Here is a 25,391-nt window from a genome sequence, read left to right as displayed (position 1 = left end):
TTTATATAAATAAATACAATAAATAGATAATAATAATAATAAAATCTAATATTCTATGAGAGGTACACGGACACAAGTAGTAGAACATTCCAGGATGCTGCTACTCAGTTCTGACATTGTTCCTTTGTTGCTGTGTGAAGGGAGTCTGTGGAGACCTAACACTACGTTGGAGCGGTCTACTGGACCACAAGGCAGAACCACGCTCACTGTTGGGTTCAGTACAGACCAGCACTCACACAACTACAGAGTCTCACTACTGTGCTCCAACAACAGACAATGGCAGGACACAGACATGGTATGGTTATTAATGTTATGAATTGCATATGAATGGCTTATGAATGGCTTATGAATGGCTTATGAAGTCAATAGACATATGTAGGTTCCCTTTAACTAAGTAGGCTCCCGAGTGGTGCAGTGGTCTAAGGCACTGCATCTCAGTGCTAGAGGCGTCACTACAGACCATGGTTCGATCCCGGGCTGTATCACAACTGATCGTTGATCGAGAGTCCCATAGGGCGGCGCACAATTGGCCCAGCATCATCTGGGTTAGAGGAGGGTTTGGCCAGGGTAGGCCGTCATTTTAAAATAACAATTTGTTCTTAACTGACATGCCTAGTTAAATAAATAAAAATACATAAGTAACTAAGTCTGTGTCCCAAATGACACCCTACTCCCTATCAAGTGAACTAGGGTTCTGGTCTAAAGTAGTGCACTATATAGGGAACAGGGTTCTGGTCAAAAGTAGTGCACTATATAGGGAATAGGGTTCTGATCAAAAGTAGTGCACTATATAGGGAATAGGGTTCTGATCAAAAGTAGTGCACTATATAGGGAATAGGGTTCTGATCAAAAGTAGTGCACTATATAGGGAATAGGGCTCTGGTCTAAAGTAGTGCACTACATAGGGAATAGAGTTCTCTATTCTAAGTGTTACTGTTTTTTGTACATCCTTCTCATTGCGTAAAGAACTGCATCATCAGCAGAGTTGTGTCTGTAGCTCGCTACACGACGTCAGAGACATCGGTACAGAAGACTTCTTGTTTTCCCTTCCAAGGGTTTGACCTAGAACATGTAGGTTTGCAAAGCGAGACACTGCACATCCTGTGTCACACTTCATCGCTGGGGTTCTTCCCCAGATTCTAATCTTCTTCACACATATAGTGCCTTGGGAAAGTACTCAGACAACTTGACTTGTTCCACATTTTGTTACATTACAGCCTTATTATGGGATATTGTGTGTAGATTGATGAGTAAAAAAACAATATAATTCATTTTAGAATGACATCACAATACTCCATAATGACATCACAATACCTCATAATGACATCACAATACCCCATAATGACATCACAATAACCCATAACAAAAAAGCAAAACATTTTTTTTTTTAAATTGTTGCAAATGTATTAAAAAAAAGCCCGGAAATATCACATTTACATAAGTATTCAGACCCTTTACTCAGTATTTTGTTGAAGCACCTTTGGCAGCGATTACAGCATCAATACTTCTTGGGTATGACGCTTCAAGCTTGGCACACGTGTATTTGGGGAGTTTCTCCCATTCTTCTCTGCAGATCCTCTCAAGCTCTGTCAGGTTGGATGGGGAGCGTCGCTGCACAGCTATTTTCAGGTCTCTCCAGAGATGTTCGATCGGGTTCAAGTCTAGGCTCTGGCTGGGACACTCAAGGACATTCAGAGACTTGTCCCAAAGCCACTCCTGTTTTGTCTTGGCTGTGTGCTTAGGATCGTTGTCCTGTTGGAAGGTGAACCTTCACCCCAGTCCGAGGTCCTGAGTGCTCTGGAGTAGGATTTCATCAAGGATCTCGCTGTACTTTGCTCCGTTCATCAGTCCCTCGATTCTTACTAGCCTCCCAGTCCCTGACGCTGAAAAACATCCACACACCATGATGCTGCCACCACCATGCTTCACCGTAGGGATTGTGTCAGGTTTCATCAGACCGGAGAATCTTGATTCTCATGGTCTGAGAGTCCGTTAGACCAAGCAGGCTGTCATGTGCCTTTTAGTGAGGAGTGGCTTCCGTCTGGCCACTCTACCATAAAGGCCTGATTGTTGGAGTGCTGCAGAGATGGATGTCCTTCTGGAAGGTTCTCCCATCTCCACAGAGGAACTCCGGATCTCTGTCAGAGTGACCATCGGGTTCTTGTTCATCTCCCTCCCTTCTCCCCCGATTGCTCAGTTTGGCCGGACGGCCAGCTCTAGGAAGAGTCTTGGTGATTCCAAACTTCTTCCATTTAAGATTGATGGAGGCCACTGTGTTCTTGGGACCTTCAATGCTGCAGAAATGTTTTGGTACCCTTCCCCAAATCTGTGCCTCGACACAATCCTGTCTCGGAGCTCTACGGACAATTCCTTTGACCTCATGGCTTGGTTTTTGCTCTGACATGCACTGTCAACTGTGGGACCTTATATAGACAGGTTTGGGCCTTTCCAAATCATGTCCAATCAATTGAATTTACCACAGGTGGACTCCAATCAAGTTGTAGAAACATCTCAAGGATGATCAATGGAAACAAGATGCACCTGAGCTCAATTTCGAGTCTCATAGCAAAGGGTCTGAATACTTATATAAAGAAAGTATTTCTGTTTTTTATTTGTAATACATTTGCAAAAATGTCTAAAACCCTGTTTTCACTTTGTCATTATTGTAATAGCTGTCGCTTTCCTCATCCTCAGATGAGGTGAGGAGAGAAGGATCTTCAGACCAATATGCGGAGTCAGGGAAATATGCCATCTTTATTATTAATACGATGGTCACGAAACAAAAACAAAACACCTTCAAACTTACAAAATAACTTTCAAAACTACAAAACAACAAAACGTAACGAACGGAACCTGAACATAAACTCACATCGACAAACGTAAACTCACGAACAGGAACGTACATCAAAAAACGCACGAACAGCCAAACAGTCCCATATGTGAAAAAACATCGACAACGACGAAGACATCACAGGAGACAATCACCCACAAACAAACAGTGAGAATGCCCTACCTAAATATGACTCTTGATTAGAGGAAAACGCAAACCACCTGCCTCTAATCAAGAGCCATACCAGGCAAACCAAAACCAACATAGAAACAGATAACATAGACTGCCCACCCAAAACACATGCCCTGACCATAAACACATAAAAACAACATAAAACAGGTCAGGACTGTTACAATTATGGGGTATTGTGATGTCATTATGGGGTATTGTGATGTCATTATGGGGTATTGTGTGTAGATTGATGAGGAGTTTTTATTTATTTAATCCATTTTAGAATAAGGCTGTAACGTAACAAAATGTGGAAATAGGGAAGGGGTCTGAATACTTTCCCAAGGCACTGTACCTACGTCTATGATGTAGAGATCAAGCAGAAAGATAAGCGAGTTCATATCTTATGTTTTTCCTTTAGACCAACCAAACGTTGCTGAATGTAGAGTTTGACCTGGAGAAGTGGCCCCGGACCTGCTGCCATTTTGATGTGGAGGTCAGTCTTCCTTGGAACTTTACAACTTACTTGTTTCTGTCAAATCACTGGCAATGTTCAGCAAGCTAGAGGTTTATGTTGTAGACCTGTTGTGTACCTGATAGTGGCCTTGTAAAGCACAGCTTCATCTTCCTCCTACTAGATCCAGCCGTTTTTTAGCAGTTGCAACAACGACTGTGTACGAAGAAGGAAAACGTTTAACATATGTGGTAGGTTCATCAACGAGTCTATTTATTACATGGTAAAATAGGATAGATTTCCTGTTGTCCACTAACAAAATATTGGTGTGATTTCAGGGACCCCTCCAACTGTGTTACCTGGAGATTCTGCATCTCCTAAAATCTACACAGCCGTAGCAGCCGTGGTGTTGCTGCTGGTCGCTGGACTGGTCTGTTGTCTCGTCTATCAACTACGGAGACGGAGAAAGAAAGGTGGGTTGAGGAGAGATGCCATTATCACTCAATATCTCTCACTTAATCACTCAAAATGTATTGGAAATTGGTTATTCAGTGCTCCTCAGTGACAAACAAGTTATTTTGACAAGTCTCTATTTGACTGACTTTGGCTGTTGAGAAATGAAGGCATGTATATAATATGCTTCATTACTGCACGGTCATGTAGCCATAACTAAATGCATGACATTAACTAAGACATTAGCAGAATATGATGGTTAAGAAATGAGGATGGATTTTGGGAGTCAATGGTCCGTGGGATAGAAGAGCATCAATCTGACTTCCTGTTTCATAGTTTCATCTTTTCTAGTTGATACTTTTATTGCTGTCTTCTTCTTCTCTTTTTTCATTTTCTCTTTATCGCTCTTTCTCTTCCCCTCCCTCTCTGTCTCTGTCTCTCTCTCCCTCCCCTCCTTCCCTCTGTCTCTCTCTCTCCCTCCCTTTCTCTCTCGCTCCGTCTCTCCCTCCCCTCTCTCTCTCTCTCCCTCCCCTCCTTCCCTCTGTCTCTCTCTCTCTCTCCCTCCCTCTCTCCCCCTCCCTTTCTCTCTCTCGCTCCGTCTCTCCCTCCCCTCTCTCTCTCTCTCGCTCTGTCTCTCCCTCCCTCTCTCTCCCTCCCCTCCTTCCCTCTCTGTCTCTCCTTCAGTCCCACCAGGCCCCTATCCCCCAGCTGTAGAGCCAGAGGCCCAGACTCCTCATCTCTCCAGGGTTCCTCCCAGGGTGTTGGTGACCTACTCTCAGGACCATCCTCTCTACAGGAATATAGTCCTGAAGCTCTGTGCCTTCCTCCAGGCCAAGTGTGGAACTGAGGTGGTGTTGGACCTTCTAGACACAGCCTGGCTGGGCACTGTGGGGAGACTACCCTGGCTGGAGTGGCAGAGACAACAGGTGGGTAGACACCAGGAGTGCTGATCTAGGATCAGGTGTTCCTTGTTCATGTAATATCCTTCAATATAATCTAAAAGGCTAAACTGTTCCTAGATCAGCACTCCCACTCTGAAACCCTTTATACATACAGGCCCAGTAGAGAAGAGGACTAGACGGTTAAGAAGTAAAAGTGGGAATCTGAAGGTTGTTGGTTTCAGACCCTGTACCGTTGTTTTCTTTAGCAAGGCACTTGAACAAAACAGAAAAAAAATATTTCCACAGATTGACAAATCTGTCTCTCTCCTCCTCTCCTCTTCTTGTCTTCTCCTCTTCTGCCCTCTCTCCTCTTTTCTTATCATCGCTTCTCCTCCCCCTCTCCTCTTCTCTCCTCCCCCTCTCCTCTCCTCTCCCCCTCTCTCCTCTTCTCTCATCCTCTCCTCTCCCCCCTCTCCTCTTCTCTCCTCTCCTCTCTCCTCCTCTCCTCCCCTTCTCTCCGCTTCTCTCCTCTCCTACAGATCAACAAATCATCAGACAAGATCCTGGTCCTCTGTTCTCGTGGCGTCCATGCCAAGTGGAGGGCGATGTGTGGCCAGAGTCGTGTGACGTTAAGAGAGGACCTCCGGTCGCCCATCGACGACATGCTGACCCCGGCCCTCAACCTCTTCCTGCCCGACATGCAGCAGGCCGCCGGGCTGGGGAAATACATGGTGGCCTACTTTGACGATGTCGGCAGCGAGCGTGACGTGCCGTCTGTCTTCGACATCGCTGTGAAGTACAAGCTGATGAAACACTTTGAGGAGCTCTGCTTTAGGATCCTGGACCAGGAGAAGTACGCACCAGGACAGGTCTGTTTGTTGATGGGATCTCCCTATGCTTCCTGCCTGGTCTGTTGTTCTGTACCCTTGTCTATAGGTAATAGTCAGGGATGCACGATAAGTCGGTGAACATATCGGAGTCGGACGATATTAGCTAAAAATGCCAACATCGGTATCGGCCCGATGTTTAGTTTAACGTCGATGTTTAAAACCGATGTCAAAGCTGACGTGCAACACCTATATAACGTAGGTACATACATAACGACGTAAAATGTTGCTCTACACGTGTAACACAGCATTCCTAACCTAGCCCACAATGTCTGCTGTGTGGATCGAGCAGTCAACAAGTCCAGCAGTCATTTGAAAGAGTAAGAACATTTCAGCGAGACAAATCAAAGGTGAAATCCATTAAAGCCAAGATAATGAAATTCATTGCCCTTGACAATCAAACGTTCTCTGTCGTGGGTGATGTTGGCTTTCGCCGACTGGTCGAGCATCGGTACACACTAACGTTACCAAGTGCGCTATTGTTCAGATGTTGCCCTACCGGAGTTATCTAGAAGACAAAGAAACGCACACCTATTTAGGCGAGGTGCTGGCTAGCGGAGTAGAAAACTTAAAAATAAAGGAGAGCCGCACACTCTAGGAGCTCAGATGCAAAAATATTTAATTTACCAACGTTTCGACAGGCAAGCTGTCTTCATCAGGGTACAATCACAGACACTGCGGGATGACTCGTTTATATAGTGTCAAAAGACACACAGGTGTCTGTAATCATGGCCAAGAGTGGCCTAATATCATTGGTTAATTTCTCAAATATTAAAATGGCATAGAAAGAGCAACATACAATAAATACACATGGATACGATCATAGACTCACTTAAGACCACACAAGCCTACAAACAATTACAATGGCAAAGTCACAACAATCACAAGAATGGCTTCAGATCAAAGTCCACGGTAAGACCGAAGGGAGCAAGGGTCTTTAAGTTAAAGATCCAAGAAGCCTCTCGTTTTAACAATAAATTATCAAGGTCACCCCTTCTCCTAGGGAGGGTGACATGTTCGATGCCAATATAACGCAGAGGCGAAATCGAGTGGCCTGCCTCCAAAAAGTGGGCCGCAACTGGGTAGGTCAAGTTTTGGCACCTAATGCCCTACCGGAGTTACACAGTAATAGTGTAATATTAGCTTCACGACATACTATGGAACGCCTTTTGGGTCTTTGCGTGTCAATAATGTGACATAATGACGCCACGTAAAATACAGATGTCAAAGCTGTACAAAAAAAGTCTGCAAACAAGTAAACACCGGCAACAAACGATGTGTTTACAACACCACGTTGGTAGTAAAGCATTATTTGTTCAACCGCAACTTCTGGGGTAGCTAGCTTTAGCTTGGTAGCTAGCTAGCATCAATACAACCAGCCTGAAAACAATGACTAGTAGAAACTGCAGTTATTTTCACTATTCTTAGCAATGATTTAGGAATCCTTGTAAGTAAGTATTAACTAGGTTACCACTTGTTGTTCGACTGTTGAAATCGAACTTCAGTTCATGAAAATAAATAGCTAGCCAGCTACTTAACCCTGTTGCCCAAAGCTAACGTTATAAGCAGCCAGCTACTTAACCCTGTTGCCCAAAGCTAACGTTATAAGCAGCCAGCTACTTAACCCTGTTGCCCAAAGCTAACGTTATAAGCAGCCAACTACTTAACCCTGTTACTCAAAGCTAACGTTATAAGCAGCCAGCTACTTAACACTGTTGCCTAAAGCTAACGTTATAAGCAGCCAGCATCTTAACCCTGTTGCCTAAAGCTAACGTTATAAGCAGCCAGCTACTTAACACTGTTGCCCAAAGCTAACGTTATAAGCAGCCAGCTACTTAACACTGTTGCCCAAAGCTAACGTTATAAGCAGCCAGCATTTTAACCCTGTTGCCCAAAGCTAACGTTATAAGCTGGCAGCTACTTAACCCTGTTGCCCAAAGCTAACGTTATAAGCAGGCAGCTAGCTTCATCTGGCTAGTGAGGCTCGACCGGACCGGGTTATGTGTTGTGAGGCTAGACACAATAAGGATTAGGCACAATAGTGAAATTTGCGGGTTGCCTTCAAAATAAAAGTATCTCTTTGAAAGGTTACAGTTGGAGGAATCATGTCATATTTAGACAAGATCATGTTGAACAAGGTTGGAATGTGAAGCAATGAAATGAGGTATCAGTCTACTCAGTGACACCCACAGAACACAACTGTGAAGAGTTCACGCAAATATGAGCTCTTATCGCGGGACTGTGTGAAATCACCTCCCCAGTCAGCCTATTGTGTGTATTGACATTCATGTTGCACTGTACAGCTTTACCTAAGGATTGGGGGATCAATGAAATGGGGTATAACAATTGTAAACAATTGTTGGTTAACAATCCTTGTGTCATGCACAAAGTAGTTCTCTTGACCGACTTGCCAAAACTATAGTTTGTTAACAAGACATTTGTGGAGTGGTTGAAAAATTTGTTTTAATGACTCCAACCTAAGTGTATGTAAACTTCCGACTTCAACTGTAGCTATGTAGTTAGCTAGCTAACGACAGCTACTGAAACAGATTATGTCGTTTTGCTGTGTCTTTGGGGAAGAACATGTTTGCATCCATGAGCTAGCTAGCTTCTTTCATGACCAGCACTGTAGGTGTGCGAGACAACTTCTCCAGCATCACAGCATACGTATCGATGAATCGTTGTGACATACGAAATACGAGTGATCGTATAATCAATGTGTAATAACTACGTAAAAATATGACTGCGTTAAATTATTATGTGACGTGCAGTCATATTCAGATCCTGATTGGTCAAATAGTGTCATATTCAGTTCCTGATTGGTCAAATAGTGTCATATTCAGGTCCTGATTGGTCAACAAGCTTATTTGACGAGTATCTTTTTTGACACGCAAAGACCCAAACGGGATCCTGGTTGAGAATGAAACGAATGAAGAAATTAACAATGAAATATCACAGGAAGTAAGTGAAAGAAATAGGTTTTGATTATGTTTAACTGGTAATGGGGACCTACGTAAATACCAACAATATAACTTTTTGGTCAGTGTGGTGTGTGTGTGTGTGTGTAACCTTTATTTAACTAGGCAAGTCAGTTAAGAACAAATTCTTATTTACAATGATGGCCTACCCCGGCCAAACCCGGACGACGCTGGGCCAATCGTGCGCCGCCCTATGAGCCTCCCAATCACGGCCAGATGTGATACAGCCTGGATTCGAACCAGGGACTGTAGTGACGCCTCTTGCACGTAGACCGCTGCGTCCGTGTGTGTGTGTTAACTATTTAACTGTACTAGAATGCTTAAAAGGCCGCTAAAATTTTAAATATCGGTTATCGGGGTTTTTTTGGCAAGGAAAATATTGGTTATCGGACAAAAATGTTATATTGGCGCATCACTAGTAGCAGTGAGGCCCACAGTGGAAATCAGACGCTAGCTTCTCAATTATGTTGAATGTATTATTGTACCAGTACTCTCACGGCTGAGGAAACTCTTTATGTACCTCACCAAAATATATGTATATTTTTTTCTCAAATGTTGTGCACGAATTTGTTTACATCCCTGTTAGTGAGCATATTCTCCTTCGCCAAGATAATCCATCCACCTGACAGGTGTGGCATATCAAGAAGCTGATTAAACAGCATGATCATTACACAGGTGCACCTTGTTCTGGGGACAATAAAAGGGCCACTTTAAAAATGTGCTGAGGAATATTTCTGTCTGTAATAAAGCCCTTTTGTGGGGAAAAACACATTCTGATTAACTGGGCCTGGCTCCTTAGTCGGTGGGGCTGGCTGCCAAGTGGGTGGGCCTATGCCCCCCACCCATGGCTACACCCCTGCCCAGTCATGTGAAATCCATAGATTAGGGCCTAATGAATTTATTTCAATTGACTGATTTCCTTTTATAAACTGTAACTCAGTAAAATCTTTGAAGTTGTTGCGTTTATATTTTTGTAAAGTATATTTTGAACGTGTCAAATAAAATGAACGCATTATTTCAATCAGGTCAGCCACATCGAGGGGATCGGAGTGGAAGAGTACTTCACATGTCCATCGGGGAGGGATCTGCGTGACGCCATCGAAGCCTTACAGGTGTTCCAGCTAGAAAACCCAGACTGGTTTGAACAGGAGTGTGTTGACATCAACGCAGAGGAGGAAGTGGTCGCAGGAACAGAGTATGATGCTCTACTGGAACAGCCGGTCGCTCCTGTTCTAGAGTTTGTTCCAGAATACAGGAAGGGGCCTCCTGTTCTAGAGTTTGTTCCAGAATACAGCAAGGGGCCTCCTGTTCTAGAGTTTGTTCCAGAATACAGCAAGGGGCCTCCTGTTCTAGAGTTTGTTCCAGAATACAGCAAGGGGCCTCCTGTTCTAGAGTTTGTTCCAGAATACAGGAAGGGGCCTCCTGTTCTAGAGTTTGTTCCAGAATACAGGAAGGGGCCTCCTGTTCTACAGTTTGTTCCAGAATACAGGAAGGGGCCTCCTGTTCTACAGTGTGTTCCAGAATACAAGAAGGGGCCTCCTGTTCTACAGTGTGTTCCAGAATACAGGAAGGGGCCTCCAATCCCCAGCTATGATGTAGAGATCAATGAAAATTGCCAGGGATTCCAGGTCTTGACTCCTGAAGTGAAACTGGAAGGTAAGGTTATCAGTGGGGAGTGGAATGATAGCACAAACAGACTGGTACCCAGGCTAGGGGTTTGGTACAACAGAATAAATGTCTGTCTAATATGTAGTAATAAAGTCTTCTTCTTCCAGGTAATGGGACGTCTGTGCTGGAGCTTCTTCCATGGGTCAGCTCTGACAGCCACCAGGTGTACCCGTCATACCCGGTCGTTGAGGCCCCACCTGGGGTACTTATCTCTGATCTGCACCCGCATGACCTGGAGAGTCAACCCTGGGGGTTGTCAGATCTTCTCCTGAGTGAGCCACCCTCGGCCAGAGAGAACTGTCTCCACCTACAGGAGAGGTGGGGAACAGCAGACCGCTGCCCTCTAGAGAACGAGGAAGAGGAGGAGGCATACGGTCCTTCTCGCCAACCCTCTGCTGACACCCTGGAACAACTCATGTCTCTCCAGCTGTCACTTTGTGGTCTCAGTGCTATCCCAAAAATCACCTCTGTGTCCACAGAGCACGGCTACCTATCACAACAGCATGGAGAGATGGACCTATCACTTCCTGTCAAGATGGGCCAATCACAACTGTCCTTCAGCTCCATCCAGGTTACCCCACCTGTACCAATGGATAGTGAGATTCAGTACCTCCCTCCCCTGCCAGAGATAACCCACTCCCAGCCGGTAGAGATGGAGGAGGGTGTGGAGGTGATGAATCCTGTTGCCCAGGAGAAGAGACCCGTCAGTGGGTCAGACCTGGGCTATATCTCCAGGAGCTCCTTCCAGCAGGACTCTTCTGTACTCTACCCTGTAGGAGAGGCCAGCGACAATACACTGGTGGCACTGGCCAGGTTACAACAGGCTCTCTACCTAAACAATTAAATACTCTGGCTTCTGCAATAAAATGCAGAGAGAACGTTCTAGAAAACGGGTGTTCATCATATACTCTGGATCATAAACACTTTAGTTGTTCAGCATTGTCTTTCATATTATTATAACACTATTGTCTATAAAAGTTTTCCTGATTTCCTGTTTGAAATGATGCACAAACCTGGAGTCAATGAATCAGCCAATGGGTTTGTACAGCATAATCCATATATTTAGTTATGACATCACTTCCTTATATCAGTTTGTACAGGACAATAAAAGTGATCATGTCCATATTTCAGATATACACAACATTCTACACGTAGAATTTGCTTTCTGTAAACAATAACCAGTTTCTGTTTTCCTGTACACTATTTGGGAATCAAGATTTTTGTCCCATATGGCACCCTATTCCCTACATAGTGCACTACTTTCGACCAGAGCCCTATTCCCTACATAGTGCACTACTTTCGACCAGAGCCCTATTCCCTACATAGTGCACTACTTTCGACCAGAGCCCTGTGGACACAAGCCCCAAATATAAATCCCATTTAACGGGTTCAACAAAACATAGAAAACGTTCATGCTGGGAACAGAAGCGTACTATCTGTTAAATATAAATTCCATTTAAACAACAAATCAAATGTAGTCAGTCAGAGTTAGTCTCTGTTTCTTTAAACCAGTTTTCTAGATCCAAGAATGAAAGCCCTTGGTGGTCCAGGGCTTCTATTGGCCGATTACTGGACAACAACGTAGGTAGGAGGTTATCTAGTTCTACTATTACTGGACAACAACATAGGTAGAAGGTTATCTAGTTCTACTATTACTGGACAACAACATAGGTAGAAGGTTATCTAGTTATACTATTACTGGACATAAAACACATTGTTTTGTCAGTACATACTTTGTTACAACCTGTCTTATCTAGCCTGGGTACCTGTCTGATTGTGCTGTTATGACAACTCATGACAATGAGCAATGGTGAGAGCACAAACAGATCCGGGGGCCAGGCTATCTTGTATCATCTCTAAACAGATCCGGGGGCCAGGCTATAAAATATAGTTTTATTCCACAACTCGTGTTCACAAGACTTCATGAAGAAACCCATCAACAATCCTCCACTGTTCACTTCAAACTGCACTCAAAAGGCACATTTAGTTCTTAGTATTGTTTCATTCCTATTCATCACCTACCTGCATATTCATCATAGCCTGGCCTCAGATCAGTGTTCTAGCCAACTCCATACAAGACATACAGCTTGGCATGCATTGAGCCTGGTCTCAGATCAGTGTTCTAGCCAACTCCATACAAGACATACAGCTTGGCATGCATTGAGCCTGGTCTCAGATCAGTGTTCTAGCCAACTCCATACAAGACATACAGCTTGGCATGCATTGAGGCTGAGTAACAAGGAGCTGGCATGATGGCACATACAGACTGGCACTCGGGCTATATTCAGCTCACTCTTTTCCTATCAGAAAGAAAAGTGAAGGACAAACAGGAACAGGAAATGTCACAGATCACCATTAGGTTGAATGAATTCTATCACATCCCAGATCTATTTAAAGGAGCAGAGGCCGAGGCGCTGGAAACTAAATGGACTACTTTTTGTAACACAGTAAATACAAGATGTCGTCTGATGTTAAATACTGTACAATAGTGTCTGCTCTGTAGACTGCAGTCATTACCAATATGTATTTGGCATTTTTATCAAACATCATTTTGGTGTGTTTTTTTACTGTATGAGAAGATAAATAGGAGAAAAAGTTACCTACATTTTGGGATGACAACATGTATGACCGTGTTTATCCTCCAATCTGTCTGTAACCCTGCATTCTCTCAACCCTGTTCTATTGGTTTTCACCGTGACCTCTTTCTCTCATCCACATAAGGGCCTTCTGTTAGGTAATAATAGCAGTGGTTTCTATTCTTTTTCATCCAGAGTTCCAGCAATAGGATGTCAAACACCTCACATATCAACGCCACACCCATCTGATTCCACAGCTCCACATTCCTTCATAGCACCTTGGAGCAGATTGTCTCATTATGTTATCACATTTATATCACACCCACTATTCTCTTTTTTTTTAAGCTCCGTTCATTTCTTGGTGACAAATTGGCAAGGCTGACACTGTAGACATTCCATCAGTCAAGACTGTCAGTACACATGTTGACAGATGGACAGTCCAGATGATATTGCCTGGATGCAAAGAGGTAGGCCTTGTCTTGAGGAGAGAGAGACAGAAAGAGATACAGTGAAAGACAGAGAGCGAGAGAGCGAGAAAGAGACAGAGTAATAGTATAATGAAGAGGTTTCTCTATAGCTGCCTGCACTATAGCTGCCTGTTCTTTAGCTGCCTGCTCTATAGCTGCCTGCTCTATAGCTGCCTGTTCTTTAGCTGCCTGCTCTATAGCTGCCTGCTCTTTAGCTGCCTGCTCTATAGCTGCCTGTTCTTTAGCTGCCTGCTCTATAGCTGCCTGTTCTTTAGCTGCCTGCTCTATAGCTGCCTGCTCTATAGCTGCCTGCTCTATAGCTGCCTGTTCTTTAGCTGCCTGCTCTATAGCTGCCTGCTCTATATCTGCCTACTCTAAAGCTACCTGCTCTATAGCTGCCTGCTTTATAGCTGCCTGCTCTATAGCTGCCTGTTCTATGGCTGCCTGCTCTATGGCTGCCTGCTCTATATCTGCCTGCTCTATAGCTGTCTGCTCTATAGCTGCCTGCTCTATGGCTGCCTGCTCTATAGCTGCCTGCTCTATAGCTGCCTGCTCTATGTCTGCCTACTCTAAAGCTACCTGCTCTATAGCTGCCTGCTCTATAGCTGCCTGCTCTATAGCTGCCTGCTCTATGGCTGCCTGCTCTATGGCTGCCTGCTCTATATCTGCCTGCTCTATAGCTGCCTGCTCTATAGCTGCCTGCTCTATGGCTGTCTGCTCTATGGCTGCCTGCTCTATAGCTGCCTGCTTTATAGCTGCCTGCTCTATATCTGCCTGCTCTATGGCTGTCTGCTCTATGGCTGCCTGCTCTATAGCTGCCTGCTTTATAGCTGTCTGCTCTATATCTGCCTGCTCTATGGCTGTCTGCTCTATGGCTGCCTGCTCTATATCTGCCTGCTCTATAGATGCCTGCCTGCTCTATAGCTGCCTGCTCTATATCTGCCTGCTCTATGGCTGCCTGCTCTATATCTGCCTGCTCTATATCTGCCTGCTCTATGGCTGCCTGCTTTATAGCTGCCTGCTCTATGGCTGCCTGCTCTGTGTCTCATCATCATGACATATTGTGGTGGTACTTTAAAGCATACAGTAAAATACACATAGTGATTTCAAATTCTTAAGAAATATCAATTGATTTATATTGATAACATGAAATATTCCCCCCCGAAATAGTTTAGAAAATGAGAGGACATGATTAAACATTGGAATCATTACGTATACCGCAATTACACACTAATTAGGTATCTAAATGACCACACGGTTTCCATCTATTCATTGATTAGGAAATGCTACTGGGAAGTTTCACAGATTGGGAGACAAGACTTGACCGATGTAAAACAGGACTTTACATCGACACCATGTCCAAGATTCCATTTCAAAACGACAATCTTTCTTGCACTTTTGTGAAACGCATTCAAATCAAATCAACAAAACAATTCTCACTCTTCTAAAGTTCCCCCCCCCCAACAATACAAAGTGCAAGTCAATGATTTCAATTCACAAACCCCACTAATCAACCACCACCCCCACCACTACTTCACAACGATACCCCCGACAAGGCATGAGAGGAATCCGTCTGGCCAGGTTGGCCAGGTCTGCCAGGTCGGCCATGTCTGCCAGGTTGGCCAGGTCTGCCAGGTCTTAAGCAGGTGTAGTTGATGCATAATGATTCTGTAGCACCTGTTGTTATCAAATGTTCTTCTGACATCTGAATAAATGACAAAATCGTCAAAATAAGGCTGTCGTTGATTGACACCTGTGCATCCTCATTGGCACCCTATTCCCTATATAGTGCACTCCTTTTGATCAGAACCCTATGAACCCTGGTCAAAAGTAGTGCACTATATAGGGTATAGGGTGCCGTTTTAGGGCGTATCCCTGTCCTGGTTCTCAAAATTCTTCCTTCAGCATCAATCACTCATGTGCCTTCCACCCTCCAGGGGGGATCAAATAAAATCCAGGCCGTTTTAGGTCGAGGTAGTGACGGCCAGGGTGAGATCCAAGCCGGGCCTCATGACTGCGTGGTAACGGCCAGGGTGTTAACGTATCCATGGGGACACATATCGTTCTCTGAGACACAGTGAGAGAACTGCGCCGCGTTGCGTCCGTCACCGAACCTCCTGACTCCCCGCACTGTGAAACACTGTTCTATCAGCTCCAGACACTTACAGGCCAAGAAGAACATATTCTTGAACATGAACACTGAGACGGGCATCTTGTGAACATACACCTGGAAGCACCGCACCACCAGAAGTGGAGCGTTGATCAATACACCGGTCAGGAACCTAGCCCAGACCCAGCGACAGCGCATCTCGGAGGCGGTCAACTCGTACAACCACACCACCGGGACGCCCAGGGCGATAAAATACACCGAGATGACCGTGTATTTTAAATAGACCGTCGGTATCTCGTTCCTCAGATACAACTCCACCAGGGTAAAGCAGTCTACCAGGTCCAGACAGGTGGTCATGAAGCAGCTTTGGGACCGGTGGCGCGTAGCTCCGTTCTGGTCATCGGTGATAGAATTGATGAGACAGTAGAGTAACGGGACCGAGAGCGACATGATAATCTTAAATCCAGTTACACCGAACGGAACTTTGAGGGCGATGAGATCTAATATCGAAGTCTCTAGAATGAGGACTATTTTAGGGGTGCAGGCGATCACGTAGATTAACCAGGCCAGGTAGGCGTAGGTAAACTCGCCGAGGTTACAGCCGAATATAGAGTTCTTTTGGTGGAACCCACACGCCCGCTCTCTCTTGCTCCTGGCGTTCTTCATGAAGAAGATCCCCCAGCCAGAAATCACCACCAGATCCGTGGCGATCCACGAGCACCAGTACAGATCCGTGAAGATAATGAGGTAGAAATCTAGAATGCCTCCTTGGAATATCAGAATGAGGAAACACAGAATCTTGTAGAGAACGTTTCTCTTGGACCTCTGGCCGAACAGGGGAGCGGTCTGCATGAATTCCTCAGAGGTCATGATATAGCCGTTTGTAATAGCGGAGGATACCAGCGGCTTGACGGAGCTGTCGTCTGGGTTGATACTCCCCGCGGACGTATGTGTGTCCCTCCTGTACGAGGCGCTACGTATGAACAGCTGTCCGACGCCGTAGTCCGGGGCGGATGAAACCGGTGAGTCCGGGGAGATCACAGCTGCTTGGGGATAGGGATAGCTGGCCTTGGGATTGTCGGCGGCACCAATTTCTGCTATCATTGTATGCATGTATTTGCGCGTTCGCTTCCCTTTCTCTCCTCTCTTCTTTTTCTTCCCTGGTTCGGTAGTGATAGATGCTTTTAGCACAGAGTTTCTAAACCCAGAGGCGCACCATCGCGATACTTCCGGGAACACGCCGGGGTTGAGAAGTCAATGAGAGACGTGAAAAATTCTTCCTTAGTTAACTCTCTCAAAATCTAAAGCCACAACTTATATTCGAGCCATGTCATAAGTAGTTGAACGTGTTACTCCAACTTCGTGAAAGTGACAAACTGACACGTTTAAATGTTCGTAAAAAATGACTTTATATTGAAGTGCCTTTGATTTACGTATTTTTGCGCATGCGTCAATTTGCCAACATCGCCATGACATCGCCTACAAGCGTGATCGGGGATTTCTATTGGAGAAGCAGTTTCTACCTGTCTTCCTACTGTACTGTCTTTGCTTTTAGGTTGGAGAGCGATAGGGGGCGCGGCGTATACCAAGACATGGTATTTCTCTCCCACTGGAATGAAATGCGGTGGATGGAATTATTGCTGTGTGCAGATGTGTAGCCACAATCGTTCTGTTCATTTGAGCTTTCCAGGATTTTTAAATTGAGACTTCTTTCCCAATATTCGGCAAAATTGGACACGAATCATACTGTTGCTATAACGGTTAATCTATCCCTAGGATTTGTTAAGCAACATAACTTGGTATTATAGGAGTGTCTGGCAAATGATAGGCAAGGCTATTTATAAAGTGAGAAGCCAGGAATAGATTAGTTATAATGCCAAGAGCCCTTACATCCCCTTTTCAGAGGTGTCATACAGGAAGTAGAGACTCTGCCATGTCTGGAGGTGACAGGAAGTAGAGACTCCATGTCTAGAGACGTCATACAGGAAATAGAGGTTCTGCCATGTCTAGAGGTGACAGGAAATAGAGACTCTGTCATGTCTAGAGGTGACAGGAAATAGAGGCTCCATGTCTAGAGACGTCATACAGGAAATAGAGGTTCTGTCATGTCTAGCTGAATCCTCCAGTGGAGTTAATGGACTACCGGTGTCTCCATGTATCTAGAACACCGGGATCTCAGTTACCCGGGCTTCATCCCGCCCTGTTAAATGGACTACCGGTGTATCCAGAACCTCAGTTACCCGGGCTTCATCCCGCCCTGTTAAATGGACTACCGGTGTCTCCGTGTATCCAGAACCTCAGTTACCCGGGCTTCATCCCGCCCTGTTAAATGGACTACCGGTGTCTCCGTGTATCCAGAACCTCAGTTACCCGGGCTTCATCCCGCCCTGTTAAATGGACTACCGGTGTCTCCATGTATCCAGAACCTCAGTTACCCGGGCTTCATCCCGCCCTGTTAAATGGACTACCGGTGTCTCCGTATATCCAGAACCTCAGTTACCCGGGCTTCATCCCACCCTGTTAAATGGACTACCGGTGTCTCCATGTATCCAGAACCTCAGTTACCCGGGCTTCATCCCGCCCTGTTAAATGGACTACCGGTGTCTCCATGTATCCAGAACCTCAGTTACACGGGCTTCATCCCACCCTGTTAAATGGACTACCGGTGTCTCCAGAACCTCAGTTACCCGGGCTTCATCCCGCCCTGTTAAATGGACTACCGGTGTCTCCGTGTATCCAGAACCTCAGTTACACGGGCTTCATCCCACCCTGTTAAATGGACTACCGGTGTCTCCAGAACCTCAGTTACCCGGGCTTCATCCCGCCCTGTTAAATGGACTACCGGTGTCTCCGTGTATCCAGAACCTCAGTTACCCGGGCTTCATCCCACCCTGTTCCCTGTAGTGAACTAGGCTACTTTTAACCCAGGTAATAGATAGTTCACTATATGGAATAGGGGTGGATTCTGGGACATGAAGTCTTTCAGAGTGACAGCAGAGAGAAGACAGTAATATGGAACAACGTCCCCCGATGTCACATCAATTCCCCACCGGACAGAGACGTGTCATTAAATATTCCCGAGGTTGACTGGCTGGGACGGCAGCGGACCTTCAGAGTGAGGACAAAGCACGGCAGAGAATGGTATGGGTGATAGGTATGAGGCAACAGGCCTTCAGAGTGAGGACAAAGCACGGCAGAGAATGGTATGGGTGATAGGTATGAGGCAACAGGCCTTCAGAGTGAGGACAAAGCACGGCAGAGAATGGTATGGGTGATAGGTATGAGGCAACAGGCCTTCAGAGTGAGGACAAAGCACGGCAGAGAATGGTATGGGTGATAGGTATGAGGCAACAGGCCTTCAGAGTGAGGACAAAGCACGGCAGAGAATGGTATGGGTGATAGGTATGAGGCAACAGGCCTTCAGAGTGAGGACAAAGCACGGCAGAGAATGGTATGGGTGATAGGTATGAGGCAACAGACCTTCAGAGTGAGGACAAAGCACGGCAGAGAATGGTATGGGTGATAGGTATGAGGCAACAGACCTTCAGAGAGGACAAAGCACGGCAGAGAATGGTATGGGTGATAGGTACGAGGCAACAGACCTTCAGAGAGGACAAAGCACGGCAGAGAATGCTAAACCTTGAATTACTTTTTTTTCCCTAGTAGGGACTTGAGTTAGTGGGGGTAACAAAACAATGCATTCTGGGTAACATAAACAGATCACATAGAATCCCACCATGTCAAAGCTCCATTGAAAATGTAGAAATGTAAGTGAAACTCTAAAACGTATAGACTCGCATGTAGTACAATCCATTAATATATAAAAATCAGAGCACAACTTAAATGACATAGATCAATAATGAATTCCACTCAGTAAACAATCCTGGTTAACTTTGATAATAAACTTTAATTTCAAGTCATGATGGATGGTTGTGGACCATAGAAAAACAATAGAGAAACATAATATATAGTGCATTCTAATGAGAGTTCAAAGAGAATAAGTAGTGACCAGACACGTCTGTGTTCCAAATGGCACCCTATCGAGACCACTGGTAGTTCACTAGAGCCCTATGGTATAAGGATCCGACCTGGTAGAGTCCACGCACCGAAGAAATGAGGCTGTTCTGAGGGAAGGGAGGGAGGGGGGCAACAATATTGGGAAGGTGTTCCTAATGTTTTGTCCACTCAGTGTATAGTCAATATGGTGCCATTAGGGACACAGAGTCATCGAGTGTCACTTTCAGCTTGGTTCTGAGGAGAGACTTGTCATTAGGTACCACAGGTGTTCCTGAATAATACCTGCCATTGGGACAGGGGGGGGGGGAAATAAAAGTGGACTGGGCCCATTTAAAAAATAACTTTAGATACTGTAAGTTGTTCCCCGAAGTCCCCCCCCCCCCTTGACAGAGTCGTCGTCGTCACCCCCCCTCCTTGACAGAGGGAGTTCCCACCACCCTCAGGAGAGGGAGGAGGGAAAGAGAGTGAATCAAGAGGGTACACGTGAATGTAGGAAGTCGACAGGACTGCTGTCTCCCTCCACCCAATAAACTCAGTGCTTGACCAGAGGACTACGATACCCATGACCACCACAGACACATGACATCATCACCAGGAAGTGTAGTCGTGTAGAGTTGGTTTGAGGCATCATCCTCAAAAAAAAAAAAAAAAAAAAACACAAGTCTTAAAAACATCACCTGGGTAAAAATGATAAGTCAAACCCACATCCACAAACAAACACTGGTTTATTAGCGATATTTTCAAAAATGGTTTGTAATATTTTTTCCCCTTGTTTTTTCTTCTTCTCGTTGTTGTTATTTTTTTTTACATGAACCTGACACGGATAGATAAATTCACAAGGACACGACGATTCTAGAAAATGTTTTTTTACACCCACCTGTTCTCATTTACATTTTTTTGTTCATTTTGTTTTTTCTTCTTCATGGTAGTTGATTTCTGAATGAAAGGCCTGCTCAAAGGCACTGCCACGACACAGCGGAAAGAAGCTACTGTCCAGACACACAAGACAGTCCATTCTACAGCGCGGTAAAGGTGAAGAGGGTGGGTCAAAAGGGACAGGGGGGGGGTTTTAAACGTTAACGTTAGGCGTGGCGCTATAGGTAAATCTCATAGATATCGTCCAACTCTTCGTGAAACAAGTCCCATTCGTCCTCCGAGTCCGTGACGTCGTCGTCGGTTCCCGCGGCGAGGAGCATGAGGAGCATCTCGCTCAGTTCAAAGGTCACCATCTCCTCGTCCTCGTTGTCCAAAGAGTCGCTGCTGTTCTCCCGCTCTTCAAACAGGTCCCACAGAGGTGTCCTCCTCGAGTTCTGGAGGGGAGAACAGGAACATTCAGAACAGGAAGTTGTTTCGGTATTATGAAAGCAGAACAGGAAGTGTTACAATAGGGCTGACAACTTCTGGATCGTAAGACAAATGTCCAAATGACAGATTATTGTCTGGTTAACGTCTGAACCCCACTGGAAAAACAAAGATCCTCTCAAGCTATCTCTGACGGAAAGGACATTTGTCAGAGCAGCGCCTTACCCTGTTCCTGCCGTTGGACCCTGCTTGTCTTCTCTGAGGCTGAGGCTCCTCCAGCCGTCCGTCAGGGAAGGCGTGTTTGTAGAAGCAGTTGGAGCCAAACGGGCAAGTGCCACGACCCTGGTCGAAGTAACGACACGCTTTAGTCCTGAGGAACAGAGACAGACGGGACAGTCAGCAGAGGACAGTCAGCAGAGGACAGTGATTATGACAGATATAGATGAGGAACAGAGACAGACAGACAGGACAGTCAGCAGAGGACAGTGATTATGACAGATATAGATGAGGAACAGAGACAGACAGACAGGACAGTCAGCAGAGGACAGTGATTATGACAGATATAGATGAGGAACAGAGACAGACGGGACAGTCAGCAGAGGACAGTCAGCAGAGGACAGTGATTATGACAGATATAGATGAGGAACAGAGACAGACAGGACAGTCAGCAGAGGACAGTGATTATGACAGATATAGATGAGGAACAGAGACAGACAGGACAGTCAGCAGAGGACAGTGATTATTACAGATATAGATAGATGAGGAACAGAGACAGACAGGACAGTCAGCAGAGGACAGTGGTTATTACAGATATAGATGAGGAACAGAGACAGACAGGACAGTCAGCAGAGGACAGTGATTATTATAGATATAGATGAGGAACAGAGACAGACAGGACAGTCAGCAGAGGACAGTGATTATGACAGATATAGATGAGGAACAGAGACAGACAGGACAGTCAGCAGAGGACAGTGGTTATGACAGATATAGATGAGGAACAGAGACAGACAGGACAGTCAGCAGAGGACAGTGATTATGACAGATATAGATGAGGAACAGAGACAGACAGGACAGTCAGCAGAGGACAGTGATTATTACAGATATAGATGAGGAACAGAGACAGACAGACAGGCCAGTCAGCAGAGGACAGTGGTTATTACAGATATAGATGAGGAACAGAGACAGACAGACAGGACAGTCAGCAGAGGACAGTGATTATGACAGATATAGATGAGGAACAGAGAGACGGGACAGTCAGCAGAGGACAGTCAGCAGAGGACAGTGGTTATGACAGATATAGATGAGGAACAGAGACAGACAGGACAGTCAGCAGAGGACAGTGATTATTATAGATATAGATGAGGAACAGAGACAGACAGGACAGTCAGCAGAGGACAGTGATTATTACAGATATAGATGAGGAACAGAGACAGACAGACAGGCCAGTCAGCAGAGGACAGTGGTTATTACAGATATAGATGAGGAACAGAGACAGACAGACAGGACAGTCAGCAGAGGACAGTGATTATGACAGATATAGATGAGGAACAGAGACAGACGGGACAGTCAGCAGAGGACAGTCAGCAGAGGACAGTGGTTATGACAGATATAGATGAGGAACAGAGACAGACAGGACAGTCAGCAGAGGACAGTGATTATTATAGATATAGATGAGGAACAGAGACAGACAGGACAGTCAGCAGAGGACAGTGATTATGACAGATATAGATGAGGAACAGAGACAGACAGGACAGTCAGCAGAGGACAGTGATTATGACAGATATAGATGAGGAACAGAGACAGACAGGACAGTCAGCAGAGGACAGTGGTTATTACAGATATAGATGAGGAACAGAGACAGACAGGACAGTCAGCAGAGGACAGTGATTATTATAGATATAGATGAGGAACAGAGACAGACAGACAGACAGGACAGTCAGCAGAGGACAGTGATTATGACAGATATAGATGAGGAACAGAGACAGACAGGACAGTCAGCAGAGGACAGTGGTTATGACAGATATAGATGAGGAACAGAGACAGACAGGACAGTCAGCAGAGGACAGTGATTATGACAGATATAGATGAGGAACAGAGACAGACAGGACAGTCAGCAGAGGACAGTGATTATGACAGATATAGATGAGGAACAGAGACAGACAGGACAGTCAGCAGAGGACAGTGGTTATTACAGATATAGATGAGGAACAGAGACAGACAGGACAGTCAGCAGAGGACAGTGATGAGGAACAGAGACAGACAGGACAGTCAGCAGAGGACAGTGGTTATTACAGATATAGATGAGGAACAGAGACAGACAGGACAGTCAGCAGAGGACAGTGGTTATTACAGATATAGATGAGGAACAGAGACAGACAGGACAGTCAGCAGAGGACAGTGATTATTACAGATATAGATGAGGAACAGAGACAGACAGGACAGTCAGCAGAGGACAGTGATTATGACAGATATAGATGAGGAACAGAGACAGACAGGACAGTCAGCAGAGGACAGTGATTATTACAGATATAGATGAGGAACAGAGACAGACAGACAGGACGGTCAGCAGAGGACAGTGGTTATTACAGATATAGATGAGGAACAGAGACAGACAGACAGGACAGTCAGCAGAGGACAGTGGTTATTACAGATATAGATGAGGAACAGAGACAGACAGACAGGACGGTCAGCAGAGGACAGTGGTTATTACAGATATAGATGAGGAACAGAGACAGACAGACAGGACGGTCAGCAGAGGACAGTGGTTATTACAGATATAGATGAGGAACAGAGACAGACAGGACAGTCAGCAGAGGACAGTGATTATGACAGATATAGATGAGGAACAGAGACATACAGGACAGTCAGCAGAGGACAGTGGTTATTACAGATATAGACCACATAGAGCTGACTGTTCTATGTGACAGGTATGTGTTCTACACAACATGCTCCAGCCTCCTGAGAAGGTCCTTGGTAAGACCGTTCAACTGTTCTCTCTGGTAGCGCACGGCAAGCGGTACCGGGACGCCAAGTCTAGGTCCAAAAGCCCCCCCCCCACACTACTACTCACTGTTTATGATCGATGCATAGTCACTTTACCCCTACCTACATATTACCTCCACTAACCTGTACCCCCCCCACACTGACTCTGTACCGGTACCCCCTGTATATAGCCTCCACACTGACTCTGTACCGGTACCCCCTGTATATAACCTCCACACTGACTCTGTACCGGTACCCCCTGTATATAGCCTCCACATTGACTCTGTACCGTAACACCCTGTATATAGCCTCCACATTGACTCTGTACCGGTACCCCCTGTATATAGCCTCCACATTGACTCTGTACCGGTACCCCTGTATATAGCCTCCACATTGACTCTGTACCGGTACCCCCTGTATATAGCCTCCACATTGACTCTGTACTGTAACACCCTGTATATAGCCTCCACATTGACTCTGTACCGTAACACCCTGTATATAGCCTCCACATTGACTCTGTACCGGTACCCCCTGTATATAGCCTCCACACTGACTCTGTACCGGTACCCCCTGTATATAGCCTCCACACTGACTCTGTACCGGTACCCCCTGTATATAGCCTCCACACTGACTCTGTACCGGTACCCCCTGTATATAACCTCCACACTGACTCTGTACCGGTACCCCCTGTATATAGCCTCCACATTGACTCTGTACCGGTAACACCCTGTATATAGCCTCCACATTGACTCTGTACCGGTACCCCCCTGTATATAGCCTCCACATTGACTCTGTACCGGTACCCCCTGTATATAGCCTCCACATTGACTCTGTACCGGTACCCCCTGTATATAGCCTCCACATTGACTCTGTACTGTAACACCCTGTATATAGCCTCCACATTGACTCTGTACCGGTAACACCCTGTATATAGCCTCCACATTGACTCTGTACCGGTACCACCCTGTATATAGCCTCCACACTGACTCTGTACCGGTACCCCCTGTATATAGCCTCCACACTGACTCTGTACCGGTACCCCCTGTATATAGCCTCCACATTGACTCTGTACCGGTACCCCCTGTATATAGCCTCCACATTGACTCTGTACCGGTACCCCCTGTATATAGCCTCCACACTGACTCTGTACCGGTACCCCCTGTATATAGCCTCCACACTGACTCTGTACCGGTACCCCCCTGTATATAGCCTCCACATTGACTCTGTACCGGTACCACCCTGTATATAGCCTCCACATTGACTCTGTACCGGTACCACCCTGTATATAGCCTCCACATTGACTCTGTACCGGTACCACCCTGTATATAGCCTCCACATTGACTCTGTACCGTAACACCCTGTATATAGCCTCCACATTGACTCTGTACCGTAACACCCTGTATATAGCCTCCACATTGACTCTGTATCGGTACCCCCGGTATATAGCCTCCACATTGACTCTGTACCGGTACCCCCTGTATATAGCCTCCACATTGACTCTGTACCGGTACCCCCTGTATATAGCCTCCACATTGACTCTGTACCGGTACCCCCTGTATATAGCCTCCACATTGACTCTGTACCGGTACCCCCTCTATATAGCCTCCACATTGACTCT

At 45.7% G+C, this 25,391-nt stretch overlaps 2 protein-coding genes and 1 long non-coding RNA gene across 3 annotated transcripts; 1 reads left to right on the top strand and 2 right to left on the bottom strand.

The window, feature by feature from the left end:
* Positions 1-94: 94 nt before the first annotated feature.
* Positions 95-11,260, top strand: LOC129866039 (uncharacterized). The gene is made up of 8 exons (XM_055939172.1): positions 95-295; positions 3,420-3,494; positions 3,637-3,703; positions 3,791-3,925; positions 4,590-4,831; positions 5,326-5,655; positions 9,677-10,307; positions 10,427-11,260. Exons 1-8 carry the CDS (start codon positions 95-97, stop codon positions 11,161-11,163), a joined length of 2,418 nt encoding a protein of 805 aa, XP_055795147.1. The 3' UTR covers positions 11,164-11,260.
* A 98-nt stretch (positions 11,261-11,358) lies between these two features.
* tmem121b (transmembrane protein 121B) lies at positions 11,359-16,737 on the bottom strand. Its single transcript, XM_055937282.1, has one exon. It carries the CDS (start codon positions 16,583-16,585, stop codon positions 15,371-15,373), a length of 1,215 nt encoding a protein of 404 aa, XP_055793257.1. The 5' UTR covers positions 16,586-16,737; the 3' UTR covers positions 11,359-15,370.
* Positions 16,738-19,359: 2,622 nt separating this feature from the next.
* Positions 19,360-24,598, bottom strand: LOC129864945 (uncharacterized). Its single transcript, XR_008761289.1, has 2 exons — positions 21,017-24,598; positions 19,360-20,799 (listed from the first exon to the last, which is right to left on the bottom strand). It is a non-coding gene; the product is annotated as an uncharacterized LOC129864945 (long non-coding RNA).
* Positions 24,599-25,391: the final 793 nt, after the last annotated feature.

Source organism: Salvelinus fontinalis, chromosome 11, assembly GCF_029448725.1.
Source record: "Salvelinus fontinalis isolate EN_2023a chromosome 11, ASM2944872v1, whole genome shotgun sequence".
NCBI classification, from domain to species: Eukaryota; Metazoa; Chordata; class Actinopteri; order Salmoniformes; family Salmonidae; genus Salvelinus; species Salvelinus fontinalis.
This window is presented reverse-complemented; position numbering and strand designations above follow the sequence as displayed.